This window comes from Pungitius pungitius, chromosome 13 (genome assembly GCF_949316345.1).
Source record: "Pungitius pungitius chromosome 13, fPunPun2.1, whole genome shotgun sequence".
Lineage (NCBI taxonomy): Eukaryota > Metazoa > Chordata > Actinopteri > Perciformes > Gasterosteidae > Pungitius > Pungitius pungitius.
The window spans coordinates 4,319,559-4,333,366 of NC_084912.1; the positions used below are offsets into that span (position 1 = coordinate 4,319,559).

General features: G+C 49.2%; 2 protein-coding genes across 2 annotated transcripts; one reads left to right on the plus strand and one right to left on the minus strand.

The window, feature by feature from the left end:
* Positions 1 to 817: 817 nt before the first annotated feature.
* abcg8 (ATP-binding cassette, sub-family G (WHITE), member 8) lies at positions 818 to 6,139 on the minus strand. Its single transcript, XM_037464803.2, has 13 exons — positions 5,815 to 6,139; positions 5,000 to 5,104; positions 4,745 to 4,892; positions 4,138 to 4,376; positions 3,903 to 4,035; positions 3,509 to 3,778; positions 3,150 to 3,309; positions 2,977 to 3,078; positions 2,666 to 2,865; positions 2,020 to 2,096; positions 1,578 to 1,845; positions 1,328 to 1,455; positions 818 to 1,192 (listed from the first exon to the last, which is right to left on the minus strand). The coding sequence occupies exons 1-13, from the start codon at positions 5,857 to 5,859 to the stop codon at positions 1,055 to 1,057; spliced, it is 2,013 nt and encodes a 670-aa protein (XP_037320700.1). The 5' UTR covers positions 5,860 to 6,139; the 3' UTR covers positions 818 to 1,054.
* A 63-nt stretch (positions 6,140 to 6,202) lies between these two features.
* abcg5 (ATP-binding cassette, sub-family G (WHITE), member 5) lies at positions 6,203 to 13,561 on the plus strand. The gene is made up of 14 exons (XM_037464802.2): positions 6,203 to 6,623; positions 6,773 to 6,894; positions 7,094 to 7,230; positions 8,374 to 8,472; positions 8,861 to 8,993; positions 9,792 to 9,931; positions 10,390 to 10,519; positions 10,615 to 10,828; positions 10,974 to 11,179; positions 12,228 to 12,366; positions 12,580 to 12,653; positions 12,835 to 12,946; positions 13,048 to 13,160; positions 13,376 to 13,561. The coding sequence occupies exons 1-14, from the start codon at positions 6,244 to 6,246 to the stop codon at positions 13,558 to 13,560; spliced, it is 2,184 nt and encodes a 727-aa protein (XP_037320699.2). The 5' UTR covers positions 6,203 to 6,243; the 3' UTR covers position 13,561.
* The last annotated feature ends 247 nt before the right edge of the window (positions 13,562 to 13,808 follow it).

The following is a 13,808-nucleotide window of genomic DNA, read 5'->3' on the forward strand; positions in this document are numbered from 1 at the left end:
TTACAAGAGGACGTTTCTCTTTATTACTGTGTTACATGCGCTTGGTATTGTTCCCTTTATGATTACAGAAGAGCCATTGCTAAGGGACTACTTATTATTCCTTATTCCTGGTATGTATAACGGAAGGTGAAAGATAATCTCTGAGAATAACCACATTGTCAACAGCTACAGCAAGTCCCTGAAGGACGCTGTCCAAGGAGAGTATGAGGACACAAATAAACACGCTCAAGTGGAGCAATTTGATTTAATACTTTACTAATTTGGACCGTGTCTTTAAAAACAAATGTCAGGCTTTTGCAACAGTGCAAAAACACACAGTTTACATAATCTTCAGTCTATAAGGACAAAAGTACAAGCTCTTTTTTTTTTTCCAAGTGTGACTTACTAAATCTCCAGAAGGCTTTTTGTCCAGTGGTTACTATACTGGGTGCACATTGTTAAGCTTAATAACCTTACGTATACAAAAAGATAAAGCTTTAGAAAAAAAAAGGAGATTGAAAATGGAACAAGCAAAAGCTGCAGATGGATATCTGCCAAAGTGGCGCTCTAATAATTTGCAAAGAGGGAGAGAATAAAAAAGAAATTCACCGTTTCTTCTGATGTTGGTGCAGTGCTCTGCTGCCACCCAGCAGCAGACAGCGGTACTGCAACATGCGCTCCACCTTAAACTAGGTTACTTACCCAAATACTAATAATTCACATGTCAATGCTGGGTAGATGTCAATATTCAAGACAAAAACGGGTTACTTTAATAGCACTGCTGAGGAACCAGAAGGTTCATTTCATGTGTTTATTTGCTCAAACAAGTCCAGGAATCTGATGTCGAAATTACTCAAAGCTTTTATTTATTTCTGTCCCTCTATCAGACACTAGTCACAAGACAACATTTTAACAGGAACAGTACAATTAAACGGGAAAGCATTGGTTCAATGTCGAACCAGTCGAACTAGAACCCAAATTACTTCAACTGCTGCACATGAAAAATAAAGAAAAAACACTCCCAAAAGTAAAATGCTGACTGATGTAATTTGTGTGATTTCCGTTCCGGATGTGTTCACCAGTCCTGGCTGGACTTCTGTTTGATGAACTTCAGGCAGACGTAATAGAGCGCCATGAAGACCACACAGATCGCCACAAGGACCAGATAGCAGGAGAAGAGAGGATACTGGTTCATGTGCATGGCCTCCACCATCTCAAAGACAAACAGAGAGGGTTCACAGGGTGAGAGGGGCGTCGCCCATGTGCATTATGCTGATTGTGGGGATTTATAACTTATAACTCGGCGGGGGGGGGGGAGTGCAAACTCCGCCCGCCTTTGGTAACTCACGTGTATGCCGTCAACATCGATGGTGATGTTGTGGATGGTGACGGGGTACTTGTTGCCTCGGAACTGCACCTGCAGCATGCCCTCAAAGCCCCAACGCATGAAGGAGGCGTGAGAGAGCCACGAGGCCACTGAAAGGTCAGCAACACGCACAGGTATGAACGCCACGGAGCGACCAGCTGTGCCCCCCCCCCCCCCCCCCCCCCTTAATCCTCGCTCATTATTGGAAAGGAACACGAACGCATCTTCTCACCGAGCCACATGTTCTCCATGTTGATGACGAAGCCTCCGGTCAGGTAGAAGACGGTGAAAAGGGCGTTGCCCATGAAGGCCGAGGTCTGCAGGGTGGGCAGCGCGGCGGCCACGAACAGGGCCATGGCTCGGCTGCAGTACACCATCAGCCACACCAGCAGGAAGTTCAGCAGGAAACGGTCCGGGGCCCCGTTGAGGCCGGCCAGCCAGTAGATGGGCAGCCCGTAGACCAGCGTGAACACGCAGTGCTCCGGTAGCTCCCCCAGCACCTGAGGGGCGGAGGACGGGTACGCTCAGATCTACAGAAGCATCCACAGGGACGTTCACCCCCCCCTCACTGGATCCTTGTAGCCTCGTATTACACTACAGTGCTGCACAGCACACTGAAGGAGGACTCGGGGATGGAGAGAGACTGACCCCTGCTGGTGATCAATGAGAATTACCTTGGCAAAGAAGTAGGAGGTGACGGAGTACATGCCGTCCTCCAGCTCGTGGTAGAGCATGGCTCTCTCCGTGTGACCTGCAGAGAACACAGAGCCAGCCGTCATTACCTCCGGCACCTGGGTGCCTCAAATACTTGTTCTCTCCACTACATATATATATATATATATAAAATATATGTATATACAACAAGTTCAAGTTCAAGGTGCAGTTAATACAGGTAATAAGTGGAGGAGGTGATCAAATACAAAATATTTTTTCAGCATACAATGTGGTTTGCTGAATTTTTGCTTTATTTTCCGTCACTCACACTTGAAGAGTACCTATGATAGAAATTACAGACAGTGGTCATGTCAGTGGTAAGGGGAAAAACCTGCAAGTGCAGTGTATCCCTACTGTATGCCTATATATTTTTCTGCATGCACTGTGTTGTCATGTTTGCTATAATGAATGTGCTTCTGCAAGTTTTTCGTCCCCATCTGTTGCAGCACTTCAAAACTGCAATGACAAAAATATTCAACACAAAACAATATCATGTACAACAATCATTTGTTATTTTCAACTCAAGAAAACTAAAGAAAGGAGCCGACTCTGCTGCTTCTAGAACAGACCAAACATGAAAGTGAACTCGGTCGGCGGGTCACTCACACTTGGCTATGACGTCCAGCACCACGGCGAACGGGGTGAGCGCCCCGATCATGTAGAGGAGGGCCACCGTGTCCTGAATGGACAGGCGCTCCTCCCCCGCCCCGTAGTACAGACAGCCGACCAGCAGCGACATGAGGAGGGCCTCGAAGCCGTGGACCAGTAAGGTGACCAGGTCTCTGAAGTCGTTGTACATGTGACGCCTGACGGAGAAGAAGAACGACACACAACCCGCGGCTTTCGAAACAGCTCCAAAGTAGAGAGCAAATGCACAATATACAAATGTATTATACGTCGTTGTGCGTCGTTCCTACCTGATGAGGATGGTGAACTGGTGAAGTCGGCCAGGCAGCCTGTTGCTCTGCTTGGAGACGGTGATGACGTTCTCTCCCTTCGCTTGGCTCGTCTGCTGAGGGCTGCGGCGAAGGTCAACGTTTAGGTAAAGAAAAAGGCGGGAAAAGAAGGCCTACTTTGACCCCGTGCTTACCTCTCCGGCGGCGCCGGGGCTGCGGCGCCCCCCGCTGGTTTCCACATGTGGTCGTCCGTGTCTCGCACGCTTTCCATGAACCTCTCGGCCAGAACCGCGGACCGCTCCAAACACTCGGCCTCTCGCTCCGGACTCCGCCGGTCTATGCTGATGAGATCCACTGCACGCACGCATGCACACACACACACACACACGTTATAAAAAAGATCACATTGGACTGCCAGGATATGTCAGGACTTACACTATTTATCATTAATCTAGAGCTGTTTCCCTGCACTGGTTCCTTTGATGATGCTGAATGTCCTCAGAGACGATTTATCTCTACACACACACACACACACACACACACACACACTAACCATAGAAGTCAGATGGGTTGCAGTATCGCGGGCAGGGGTACCCGAGGGCAGTGAAGTAATGCACCATGTCGCGGGCGGGGCCGCAGTAAACGGCCGACCCCGACGACAGCAGGACGACCAGGTCGAAGAGCTGGAAGATGTCGGAGCGCGGCTGGTGGACCGACAGCAGGACCAGGCGGTTCCCCCGGGCCAGGCGGGACAGGGTGATCACCAGGTTGTGGGCCGTGAAGCTGTCCAAACCGGACGTGGGCTCGTCCAGGATCAGAATGCCTGGAATGCAAAAGAAAAAGCAACGGTCCAATAATCCATCTGGTCCAAAAGGAGAGATCTGAACTGGGTCTCAAAGTGGGAAATAAGAGTTTGTTTGTTTGTTTGTTTGTTTGTTTTCCCTCACCGGGGTTCCAGAGCAGCTGGACCGCTATACTGACTCTCCTCCTCTCCCCACCGGAGACGCCCCTCACGTAGTCGTTTCCCACCCGGGTGTGAGCACACTGCCGCAGCCGCAGCTCCGCGATGACATCATCCACCTGGGGACAGAAAGCTTGTGACGAGGCCTTGGGTTCGTGTGAAAGGTGTCCTCGTGTCGTGTGCATGTCGCATGTCTGTCCCGGTAGGGGGGGGGTTCCTACCCTCTGGTCCCGCTGGGCCTGTGAGAAGTGGGTGGGGAGCCTCAGTCGGGCCACAAAGGCCAGAGTCTCCCGCACCGTGAGGTGGGGAAGAAGCCGGTCGTCCTGGCGCACGTGGGCGATGTTCTTCTTCACCAGCTGCGGCGTGTTGGGCCTCCCGTTGATCAGGACGTGGCCGGATGTCCTCGCGCCGCCCTCGTCGCGACACGTTATTATGTCCAGCAAAGAGGTTTTACCACAACCTGGGGACGAGAGATTGAAAGTCAAGCCGCGGTCCTCGGGCGGTGAGCGGTTGGAGGGCGGCGTGGAGCCTGGGGAGGCGTCGATTAGATTCAGATCACGGCTGATGTTTTAATGCTTTTTTTTTTTTCCAGTTCACAGTTCCAGAGTCAGAGGAAAGATAACGCTTTTATTGTGTCTCTGTTGCGCAACACGTGGAACGAAATTGAGGCGCTGGTTGTCAACGTGTCGCTGACATGAGGTCAGCGCGGCAACTGGAACAAATTGCATCTAAATTTATGACCCTGATTAGATTCTGTCACATTTGAAAGCTGTGTGTGTTCCTGTGTGTGTGTTCCTGTGTGTGTGTTCCTGTGTGTGTGTGGGTCACCTGAGCTGCCAATGACAGCCAGCATTTGCCCGCTGCGGACCCGGAGGCTGAGCTGGTTGATGGCCGTCTGCTTGTTCCCTTTTATCTCCCAGGGCAACTTGAACTCCGATAACCTCTCGTACCACGGGATCTGAGCCGCCGTGTCCACCTGGGAGCGCACGCACACACACACACACACACACACGGATACAGCAACGTGCACATGCAATGCAACATGCAACAGTTAACAGCTACAGATAACTGTGCACCAGTTACCTCATAGTGCAGGTTGTTGACTTCCAGCTCGTTGCACCCCCCGCTGTAGGTGAAGTACAGACTGCTGTCTTCTTCTTCGGGGGAGAACAACTCGGTGTCCCGAGTCTGTCAGAGAGGAGCGGAGAAGGTCGAAGGGGTTTTTACAGAGATTCGCCCTCACTTGACTTCATCGGCACGTTTTGTTGTGTGGTTTTAATGAATCATTCATGTAATCATCACCACGTGAATGCCGGAGCACGTTTTCAGCTTTTGAGCCTCTTTGCGTGTGCGCAAACAGTTGCCTGAGTGTGGGTCCAGAGTCCGTTTGACATTTGTCACTAAAATGACCATTGCGTAATTATTATTAGATGTTTTCCAAAATAAAAGTACCCATCTGAATGGAGCACACGCTCACATCTACTTTACGCAGTGTTACGATGCAATAACTGTAGATCTTATGTTGCCTGTTGTTGCCGTTGTTCGTGCAGCTCTTCTATATATATTCTAAATATTACAGTCATTTCTGTGTGAAGCATACTTGAGATAAAAAATGACAGTGGTGATCTCTTTGGAGACAAAGCCCCGGCCGAATGAGAATCATTGAGAATCCTTTGAATGGTGGGAGATGTCGAATAAAGAATTATAAATCAACTACGATACAATTACCTACAATTGCGCATTCAATAGAGACATAGAAATTAGAGTGATGAACAGAAATACACATTTTAAGCATGCAATGCGTTCCATGGAGAGCTGAGGAGCTCGGTGGTCGGTGGGTGTGGAGAAGAAGAGAAGAGGACATTTGCAGCCTGGAGACGGCGTGTTTCCTCACTGACCTCTGAGGAGCTGTACGTGTGATTGTGGCCCGTGTCAGTGTCCATGGCGATGCGGCGTTGCTGGTTGACGCTTGTGTGTGTGTGTGTGTGTGTGTGTGGGCGGGGGGGGTTAAGAGGTCAACGCCCCCCACCCCCTTTTTTTCTTCTGTTCGGGCTCCTCTCTTTCTCCCTCTATGGGAGTCCGTTCCACGTCTCCCCGTGCTGGTTTCTGGTCTCCAGACCGGCTGAAGATCTGCGCTGGTCCCAGTTGCATGTCCCGTCACCGCTCCATCCGCTCTGCGCTCACACCTCTTATGCACCAATGCACCACTTGAGGACTGAAGTCACACAGCCAGCCAGTCAATCTGCTTTTTTTTTTTTTTTTTTGGTCTTCTTTATAGAGCTCGTGATCAAAGTTCCCTGAGATAACGCAGGGTTCACTGTGTGTTTATGGTCCCTGAGAGACACCTCCGCTCTGCACAGGACGATGGCTGCAGGGAAGCAAAGTCTGGGTCTCTAGGACAACGCAAAATTCAGAGCTTCACCAAAAACCCTGGACACGAGTGGCGTGGATGTGGACAAAGTGACCTGAGAGGGGACTTGTTCTTGTTCTGCGGGTTGTTCTTGTTCCGTAGGAGCAGCGGACCGGCCCGGAGAGACATGAACGAAATCTACTCCATGCAGACGGTGGAACCGGAGAACGGGAGCAAAGCCAAGGAGTCCTTCAAGTTCGTGTCGGAGGGGAAGGGGGGTGAACGGGGGGGCGCTGGAGAGGAGCCATCGCAGCCCTCCTGTTGCCTCAGTGTCAAGAAGATCAACTACACAGTCAGGTAAAGAGGGGCCGAGACACAACAACAACAACACACAGGCAGCTTTGGATCAAATGATCTACAATGAAATGAACCCTGATGACGACAGAAGATGGACACGTCGCCACCTTTTGTGCAGAGAGAAATATTCTCTTGTGTGTGTTTTCTAGTGAGCGTGTGGGTCCGTGGTGGGACTTACCCTCCTTCAGGAAGCGATGGACTCGTCAGATCCTCAATGATCTCTCCTTCCACGTGGACAGCGGGCAGATTATGGGCATACTGGGCAATTCAGGTTCGCTCTTAGATCAGACAAAAAACGACCTAGATATGTCTTTCAGATACATTTCACACTTTTTGGACAAATCAATAAGATATTTTGTGAGTCATAAGGAAAAGTGTATGGAGAATCCATTTATTACTAATGTAAAATGATATATGACCAGGTTTCTTTTATTAATGATCCATGTGTGTGCGCGTCTTGCCTCCTGCAGGCTCAGGAAAGACCACATTGTTGGATGCCATCTCGGGGAGGATTGGAAACTGTGGCCAACTGTTGGGTGAGGTCTTCGTTAACGGCATGAAACTGAAGAGAGACGAGTATCAGGACTGCTTCTCCTACGTGCTGCAGGTAACACCCAGACACACCGTACACACTCGACTGGGCCGTCCACACACCTCAACAGGAGAAGAACACATTGTCGTGTCACATATTTCGAATACATAATGCATACCCCTGAATACATAAATAAAGGGGCTAAATGGTAGTTTATGAGCAGTTAGCATCCAATCAAATGCACATTTTCCTTTGCCCTAGTTCTCATAACACACTGACATCAGGTGAAACTTTTGCCCCATGGTGTCACACGTAGGCGGCTGCATGGAGATAGTTTGGGTGTATTCAAGTTGCCTGTGGTTCACCTCCATTAAAACCCAACTACAAACTCAAGGAACACGCGGCGCTTTGCAAACACTCCTGAAGAGGTTGCCGTGGCCTCTGGATGAAATTAACTAAAGGCCCTCGCTGGCCTCCTCATACACTTAATCTCTCAATGAGAGGGTGCTCAAGTGTATCCGAAGCTTGAATTAAAAACACTGGCTTAAAACTGGCCTTGCTTCCTTTCAAATCATCTCCCTCTTCTAGCTGATAGCACCACCGCCCCCCTCCCCCCCCGCCCCCCCTCCGCTCTCTAAGCCTCGTCATTAACTTCCCCCGCTAAGCTGTAGATGAGGAGGTGATATGAGCTCCTGATATTAAAGTCATTCAGATGAGAGGCTGAGGAGAAGTGGGATTGGGAGGCGCCGTGTGTTAATTGAGGCAGGCAGCAGGTTCATGCATAAATGTGTGTGTGTGTGTGTGTGTGTGTGTGTGTGTGTGTGTGTGTGTGTGCGCATTTGTCTGGGGCATATCTAGTCTTCGTATATGAGCATACAAGCATCCAGTACTGCTGTATGTGCCGTATATGGAGGATAATTGGTGTGCAGGGAATGATGCTGTCGGTATAATCCACACATTCTGTTGCCAGCAGTGGAGGTTAATGGTGAAGCTCCTTCCAGAAACACGTTGTACTGATATTAGAGGAATACAGAGGAGATAATCTTGATATATGCCTCTTGGTGGAGATAAATTATGAGCAGCATCGTTTGTCCTTTTATTTGTATTTACCCCATTTTGTCACGTTTAGACGTCTCAAATTGAGGTGTCCATGCCAAATATTGTCTGCCACTCGGCACCTTTTGCATTTCTTGCTCACTTTGTCCCTTTCTTTGACAGAGTGATAACTTGTTGAGTTATCTGACAGTGGAGGAGACTCTGACCTACACAGCTCAGCTGGCCCTGCGGAGACACTCAGCCAAAGCCATAAAGAAGAAGGTGACTTCTTTGAGAGCCTCCTCTGCTCCGTCCACGCAATCTGATTTCTTCGGCTCGAGAAATTATCTTCACTGTGCCGAATGGTCACAGTTATTTCAAAGGAATTACAGTTACATCCAATTTCAGAATAAGTAAGAATGTGAAATAGATATAAATATTTCTTCAAAGGTCAAATAAGTTGGACCTATACGCTCACACAGCTGATTCAAATGTGAACCTCCTGTCCTTCACTCGGAAATATTCAGAGCTGAGTAATGCACAGAAGATATTTCTACCAACTAGAGCTACAAGGAACCTTGTTGATAATCAGCCTTTTGCAGCAGATCTTTTGCATTATTATTCGTAATGATCTCGTCAGCTGACCCTTGACCTCTCACTGCGGTCGCAGGTGTCGGCGGTGATGGCCGAGCTGAGTCTGGGTCATGTGGCCCACAGTGTCATCGGAGGTCGCGTTTTCCCGGGGATCTCGGGGGGCGAGAGGAGGAGGGTCTCCATCGCCAGCCAGCTGCTTCAGGACCCAAGTGAGTACCTCTGCAGGCAAGACAGATTCAAGGGTAAAAACCTTCATCTTGGAGATGTGGAGGAGATCAACTGGAGCCTCGGGGCTTGTTCGGTTGTATCGGATAGAACACGTGCTACTTCATCTATACACCGTTGGAAGCAACGGGACTGGAGGCAGGACCGAGGTACCCAGAGAACAACAAGTTCACAAAGTTCACTCCAGAACCCAACAAAGGGATCTGAGTCAGAGAGGACTAAGGAAAGGACAGAGGAGGGGACTGAGGCAGAGATGGAGAAGCATAATGAAAGACTGGGTTATCACACCTCAAAGGGAATGAGCCCAGACCCACCTCCCAGTGTGTGTGTGTGTGTGTGTGTGCTCATCCCAGGTGTAGTTTATCAGGTCTACATTGCTCCAGGGAGATTGAAAGGTCTCAGTCCTCATTCAGGATTAAACTGGCCATGGAAAAACACACACACACACATACACACACACACACACACGTAGAGTGACACACAGAGTAATGAGGAGTTCCCATTCGATGCCTCTCCAATCAACCAGGAAATGAATTAATCTCACAATTAAAAGCATCTGCTAATTCCAGTGTGCTTTCATAATGCAAAGAGCCAATCTTTTAATTGTCCTAATTAGAGTAATTAACAAAAAGACTCACTTATCTTCACCAGTGAAGTTGGACCCGGGTCGTGCATGTGCCACTTAACAAAAAGTACATTTAAAAGTTTTCAACTCAAAAGAAAGTAAATAAGTTCCTGCCTTTCTGTGACGAAGCTGCGTCATTGGGGTGATGTCATTGCAGGGGTGATCCTATTGGACGAGCCGACCACTGGCCTGGACAGCATGACGGCCAATCAGATTGTGGTGCTGCTGGCAGAGCTGGCCAAGAGGAACCGTATCGTCATAGTAACCATCCACCAACCGCGCTCCGAGCTCTTCAGGGTGAGTTTACTGATAAACTTACTGAACAATGTATTCACATTCTTTCAAGTCTGTACTAAAATAAATAAAAAGCAATGTCCATGTGGCCCAAAGTGTTGTTGTTTTTGCTGTAGTTCTGTACTTCTGGCTACAATGTGAATTTATTCAAAATTATGGGGAATAAAATCCACTGTGCTCCTTCTGTTCCTTAAATTAAGGTAGGTTATCTTAAAAAGTTAAACCCTTTAAGTATGTCATTTCCTCTCTTTGTATGCACCGGCGTAGCTGCAGTGGCGAGACAGAAACACTGAAGCCTCATTTGCCTCATTTGTTCCCTCGTCTTCATGTTAGAATTACACGATGGACGGTGGAAACAATCACAGCCATATCTGCCAAGACAGAAGAACACGTGTTGCAGATTTGTTGATAGACACACTTAAACTATTACTGTGTGTGTGTGTGTGTGTGTGTCCTCGCAGGTGTTTAGCAGGATCGCCATAATGAGTCGTGGCGAGCTGGTGTTCTGCGGGCAGCCACAGGAGATGGTGGACTTCTTCAGCCAGCGCGGATACGAGTGTCCCGAGTACTGCAACCCCTTCGACATCTACGGTATCACGCGTCTGCCAACACGTTCATCCTCACCGTGCACAACGACACATTGAAAGAACAAAAGCACTAAAAACGTTCAAACGGCGTTCAAACAGTCGACTTCACCTCGGTGGACACGCGCAGCGGCGAGAGGGAGGCGGCCACCTTCAGTCGCATGCACGAGATCGCGGCGTCCTACCAGAGGTCGGCCATCTACGGCGGCATGCTGGGAAAGGTGGAGCGGAGCCTGCAGCGGGCCGACAAGCCGGCCATCCCCTTCAAGAGCAAGGAGTCCCCCAGTGGGGCCACCAAGCTGGAGGTTCTGCTCAGGTCAGCTGACGTGGGCCAAAATGCATCTCAATCCTTCTCTCGCTCTCACGCCACGGCCTTAGTGGAGGAGGAGGGGGGGGGGGGGGGGACTCTCTCTGCTGGATGTGTCTGTGTATTTCCCCCCCGGCTGTTTCCGTGTGTGCAGGCGGACGGCGAGGAACTTGTCCCGGGACCGGATGGGGGTTCTGATGCGCTTGTCGCAGAACCTGATCTACGGCCTCTTCGTGGCCTTCTTCGTGATGCATTTGGACAAAGACGTCAACAAGGGCGCCGTGCAGGACCGCATCGGCATCATCTACCAGAGCATCGGGGCTTCGCCCTACACCGGCATGCTGAACGCCGTGGCCCTCTGTGAGTGTCGCACCGGGCACCCGCTGCTTTTTGTGTATTTTCCCCGCGTGACCCCTTTGCGACCCTGAAGTGGAGGTCCATCGTCCGGTGTGTCTGAAGCGTCTTCATCTCGGGCTCCGTGGGCTCGCAGAAATGTCCCGAGAGACTCGGAGGGGGCTTTTGGAGTCTCTCGTAGGTCGAATATCAAGTGATGAGCTGTGAGTGTGTTGCTAGTGACGTGGATTCAAACAGCTGTTGGCACTTTGCCTTCAGGGGCCGAATGAATTTTCCTCCACTTCAGAGATCACTGAACCCAAGTGCCTTTTAGACCGACACCCATATCGTCTGTATTATCTGTTTCTACGTAATTAGTCCCGCTGTGTTTATGGTTAGTATTTATAGCAGCTGCTGTGACTTAGGGTAACCTCGAATATAGACGCACCTTCTCCTATGTAGATACACAGAAAGAGGAAAAACCATGACAGCTACAGGTCAGGGAGAAGGTGAAGGGTTTCATGAACGTCATGTGATCTTGTGTTATGTACTTTTTGTATCTTAATGTATTTATTATATCTTAGTGAGAGTTTGTCAAGTAAAATGACGGTTAAAGGGGGATAAATGGATCAGGCAATACGGCTTTTCCTTTTCCTAATTCTCCACATTGAGGAGTCTATTATCACTATATTATCACTACACAATATTGGCTACACGGGGTGATTATCTCTCGTCTGTCTTATTCAGCTGTCAGTGTAGAATCTTAGCTTCAGGGCTCTGGCTGCCACAGATACTGGGGATGAGAGATGTGATAAAACACTGGACTGAGAGGTAGTCAAACCCGGAGTTAGAATGTGATTAAAAACTACTCCATGCGCACCCAAAGAGCCGGAGGTAGTGCTTGGGAATGGCCTCCTGACCTTGAATTGCGTAGATAAAGACCGGATCGTGTTGACCGAGTTCCTCTGATTAAAGCCAAGGACATCTGCCCACGCGGGACGCCGAGCGACGGAAAAAACGGCCAAGACACCGACGGCAGTAACCCGACTTACTGTCTCTGCTCACCTCAAAACAGTCCCGGCGTTGCGAGCCATCAGCGACCAGGAGAGCCAGGACGGCCTCTACAGCAAATGGCAAATGTTCTTGGCCTACATCTTCCACATCCTCCCCTTCAGCATCCTGAGCGTGTTCATCTTCACCTCCTTCCTTTACTGGTGGGCACCGGGTGTTTTTCTTTGCCAATGTAGCATTACAGAGCATGTGACCACTTATTCCAACCTTCGGCCATCGGCCCCTCCTTGTGAGGTCAGGAGTGTTTTTGTTAGTCAATTCGCCTAAAACGATACAGTGACTCGAGATGGGTTTTAATGAGCATTTGAGAAGAAGACTTGATTTCTTTTTAATCTTGTGTTGTTTGGTCCTCTCAGGACCGTGGGGATGAACCCTGACAGCTTGCGCTTCCTGTGTTATTCTGCTGTCGTCCTGGTGCCACATATCATAGGTGAGCTTCATACTTACTGTCCTCCTCTATTTCTCCAAGGGATCATCTGCTGGTCTCTTCTGTGTTTGCATATCCTATAGAAACCCTCCTTATTTCTCACAGGCGTACAAATGTGTTGGACTTTTCATGCCGCGTTTTCGGTGTTAACCGCTTTAAGTTGCGCGGGTTTGCTATCCTTCAGGCGAGTTGTTAACTGTGGTGCTGTTGGGCGTGTTCCACGACCCTAACATGGTCAACACGGGTGTGGCTCTGCTCAACATCGCAGGGATCTTAGTGGGATCCGGTTTCCTCAGGTGAGACAGTGAATATGTTTTCAGTGTAATAACATCTTAAAGCCTGTTTAGCGCTCTACAACATGAACGGATTTGACGCGACATCCTCTTCCTCTCGACAGGGGCACCCAGCAGATGCCGATGGTCTTCCAGTGGCTCAGCTACCTGACCTTCCAGAAGTACAGCTGCGAGCTGCTCATAGTCACCGAGTTCCACGGACTCAACTTCACATGCAGTGAGTTGTTTGTACACCATGTGACCGCCATGTGCTTCCACCCACCCTGGGAAGAAAGGGACCTTGAAAAACATTGAAATACAGGTGTTTTGATGTTGTGACAGTGTATATGACACGGCCTTGACACCACAGTGAATGTATGTTTTGCCTGACAATGTAGTCCTGCATCACATTTGATGTAATTCACAGCGGTGTGTTGTGTCGTGTTGTCGCAGATGGTTCCAGTCCTTTGCCGGGAGCCTGTATAATCACTGAAGGTGATCAGATCATTGATGAGGGATATCCTGGAGCTCTGTCACGATTCACACTCGACTTTGTCCTCCTCTACTCCTTCCTCCCTGCTCTCCTGCTTCTGGGCATGATCAGCTTCAAGATCAGAGACAAGCTTGTACGTCACTAAATCCACGGACACGCATTCTTTGAGGGAATAAAGTATTATTGAGTTGGTGCAATGATTGCTAGTAAAAAGCTCTGAAATGTCAGTTCAGGATGCAAAGTGTACAACCGAGTTACTGTGGGATGCATCCGAGGACAAACCACCCGAGACGCAGCTAAATAACCCCACCGAACCTGCGTCTGAGATGTGCAGCACAGATTAAACTGTTTATGTTGAACGCGTCCATTATTTTTTATTGAAACGTAAATACA